At 39.6% G+C, this 2,500-nt stretch overlaps 1 protein-coding gene across 1 annotated transcript in view; it reads right to left on the reverse strand.

Moving 5' to 3' along the window:
- LOC122242875 (uncharacterized) overlaps positions 1–2,500 on the reverse strand; it is a 51,997-nt gene that overhangs the window by 5,945 nt on the left and 43,552 nt on the right. Inside the window, exons 5-8 of the mRNA XM_086549764.1 lie at positions 2,156–2,500; positions 1,578–1,776; positions 1,171–1,310; positions 325–451 (exon numbers count right to left, since the gene is read on the reverse strand). The exon at positions 2,156–2,500 is cut by the window's right edge and continues 1,027 nt beyond it. Coding sequence (XP_086405890.1) covers positions 325–451; positions 1,171–1,310; positions 1,578–1,776; positions 2,156–2,500 — 811 coding nt within the window. The remainder of the gene's footprint in view (positions 1–324; positions 452–1,170; positions 1,311–1,577; positions 1,777–2,155) is intronic.

Genomic DNA, 2,500 nt, shown 5'->3' on the forward strand with positions numbered 1-2,500 from the left:
TTCAAATTGTCTCCCGCTATAGCAACCAGTCAACAGCCGCCTTTTAAATTAACTCCTCCCATGGTAACCAATTAACAACCGTCTTTCAAATTAACTTCCCCATGGTAATCAATCAACAGCCGTCTTTCAAATTAACTTACCCATAGTAACCAATCAACAACGGTCTTTCACATTAACTCCCCCCCCCCACCCCCAATAGTAATCAATCAACAGCCGTTTTTCAAATTAACTTACCCATAGTAACCAATCAACAACGGTCTTTCACATTAACCTCCCCCCCCCCCTCCCAAACAGTAACCAATCAACAGCCGCCTTTCAACCTACCCCTCACGAAACAGAAACCCTTGGCTCCGTGGATGAACTTCACGCCCGTCTTGACAGGATCTTGAAACAGGTAACTCAATTCTTTGGTTGGGTCTGGAAGAGTGCATCCTTCTGGACTTTCTTGGACCTGGGGATAATAGTGAGAAATAGATAATAAAGAAAGGAGCTGCACAATAATGATAATAAATCAATCCATAAGAGCAAAATGCAACTAACTTCATAATCAAATTAAATATGAGACGCAGATTTTTTTTTAATGCACATTAAGTAGAGATTAATTATAGTAAATTAAATAAAATATATTACACAAATACGAATCAAAAATTTCTTTTTGATCACAAATATATCCGAGGAAGACATACACATGCTTCATACTAAATAACTTTTACATTGAGAATGAGACATTGGAACCTATAGGTAGTTTCTTTTTCGATGCGAAGATGCAACAAGTCAAAATAACCGTTGCAATGCAAACAGTCACCGTCACCAAGATAGCAACTTGCTATCAGTTATCACCAACTAAATTAAGTGTATTTTCGCCTCGATTAAAAAACAACAATGAAACAGCAATAAAACCGAATAATAGTAATTCTAGCTAAAATTTTCACTCAATATAAGCCCCTAACAGAAAGCACTATAACCAAACAAATATTCCATACGACCAAAACAAAGACCGTTAGAAAAAAAGTAAAAAACTAGTTCAAAATAACAAAACAAAGTGAATATAGACCACAAAACAGACAAGAAAAAGAAGAAAAAAAAACAACAAAAAAACACGTACACATCAGAAAAAAAAAAAAGATTCTCCAAAAGAACATAAAATCTAATCTGAAAAACCTGACTTACATCTTGATTAAAAGCGGTCTGGCTCTTCCTGTTCGCATACGTTGACATCCGGATTAGTTCCATCTTCATATGCGTCGGGGTGTAATCTCTGCTCATGAAGACACTCGTATCGTGTTGTAGCTGAGCTCTGTTCATTGATACTGAAATGACGATGTTTATTATGTTTTAAAGATATATCGATACTCATATTTATTTACTCCCTCCTTCCGGAAGGGAGAGAACGAAAAAAAGAAATATACATACAAAATTGAAGTATATATATATATATATATATATATATATATATATATATATATATATATATATATATATATATATTGTCTGTATGCGCAGACAAATAAATAGAGAGATAAACAGAAAGTTAGACGAATATACAACCAGCATACATATATACCACACTGACTTACTGTGCAGCTTGTGTAGATTCTTATTTTTCTTCAGCAGCTCGACTAAACTTTTGAAGCCTTGGCGCCCGTGGACGAGGCCCGTGAGCTGCAGTTCCCTCAGCTTCGGAGAGACGTTCCTCAGGCGGTCGCAGAGGTTGTGAAGGGCGGTGTCGTCCAGGAACATGTCGAGTCTCAGGACTTCCAAGGACTCTAGGGCTTTCTGTGGCGTTGTGAGGTAATGTTAATGTGGAGTTTCGTATCACTGATTTTTTTTTCTTATCTTACAGGATCGCAACGATGTCTTTGAATGTTCTCATAAACGTAAAGGGACTGAGAAAGAGGGGTCAGGGGATCAGGAGAAAGAGAGAGAAAGAGAGAGCGAGAAAGAAAGAAAAAGAAAGAGAGAGAGAGAGAGTGAGAGTGAGAGAGAGAGAGAGAGAGAGAGAGAGAGAGAGAGAGAGAGAGAGAGAGAGAGAGAGAGAGAGGGAGAGAGAGAGAGAGAGAGAGAGAGAGAGAGAGAGAGAGAGAGAGAGAGAGAGAGAGAGAGAGAGAGAGAGAGAGAGAGAGAGAGAGAGGATGTATTCAACCATAGCTCTTACCCTTTCCGAGTTACAGGTTGCTTCTTCGACTGCTTGTACAAGACTAGACGAGACCTTCACATTGAGAACATTCATATTCAGTTCCTTTATCTCCAGTTCTCTCAAGTTCTCCTTCTCGAGCGCTTCCTTGAAGTGCGAGAAGAACAGGTGGATCTTTTCCTCGGAGAAAGGCTCGCCGTCCTGCGTGGCTCGGACCCTTATCATAGAGATGCTGTTGTTCCTCCGAAGAGCTTTGAAGAATTGCTTGTATTGCTCTGGGCTCGCCTCGTTGAAGGAGCTCTCCTGGTCCGGATTGTTGCTCTTGATGCGCCACACCACTTCGAGGTTCTTGAGCCTGTGGAACTT

Source organism: Penaeus japonicus, unplaced genomic scaffold (genome assembly GCF_977035675.1).
Source record: "Penaeus japonicus unplaced genomic scaffold, GWHDUDI00000001_assembly GWHDUDI00000022, whole genome shotgun sequence".
Lineage (NCBI taxonomy): Eukaryota > Metazoa > Arthropoda > Malacostraca > Decapoda > Penaeidae > Penaeus > Penaeus japonicus.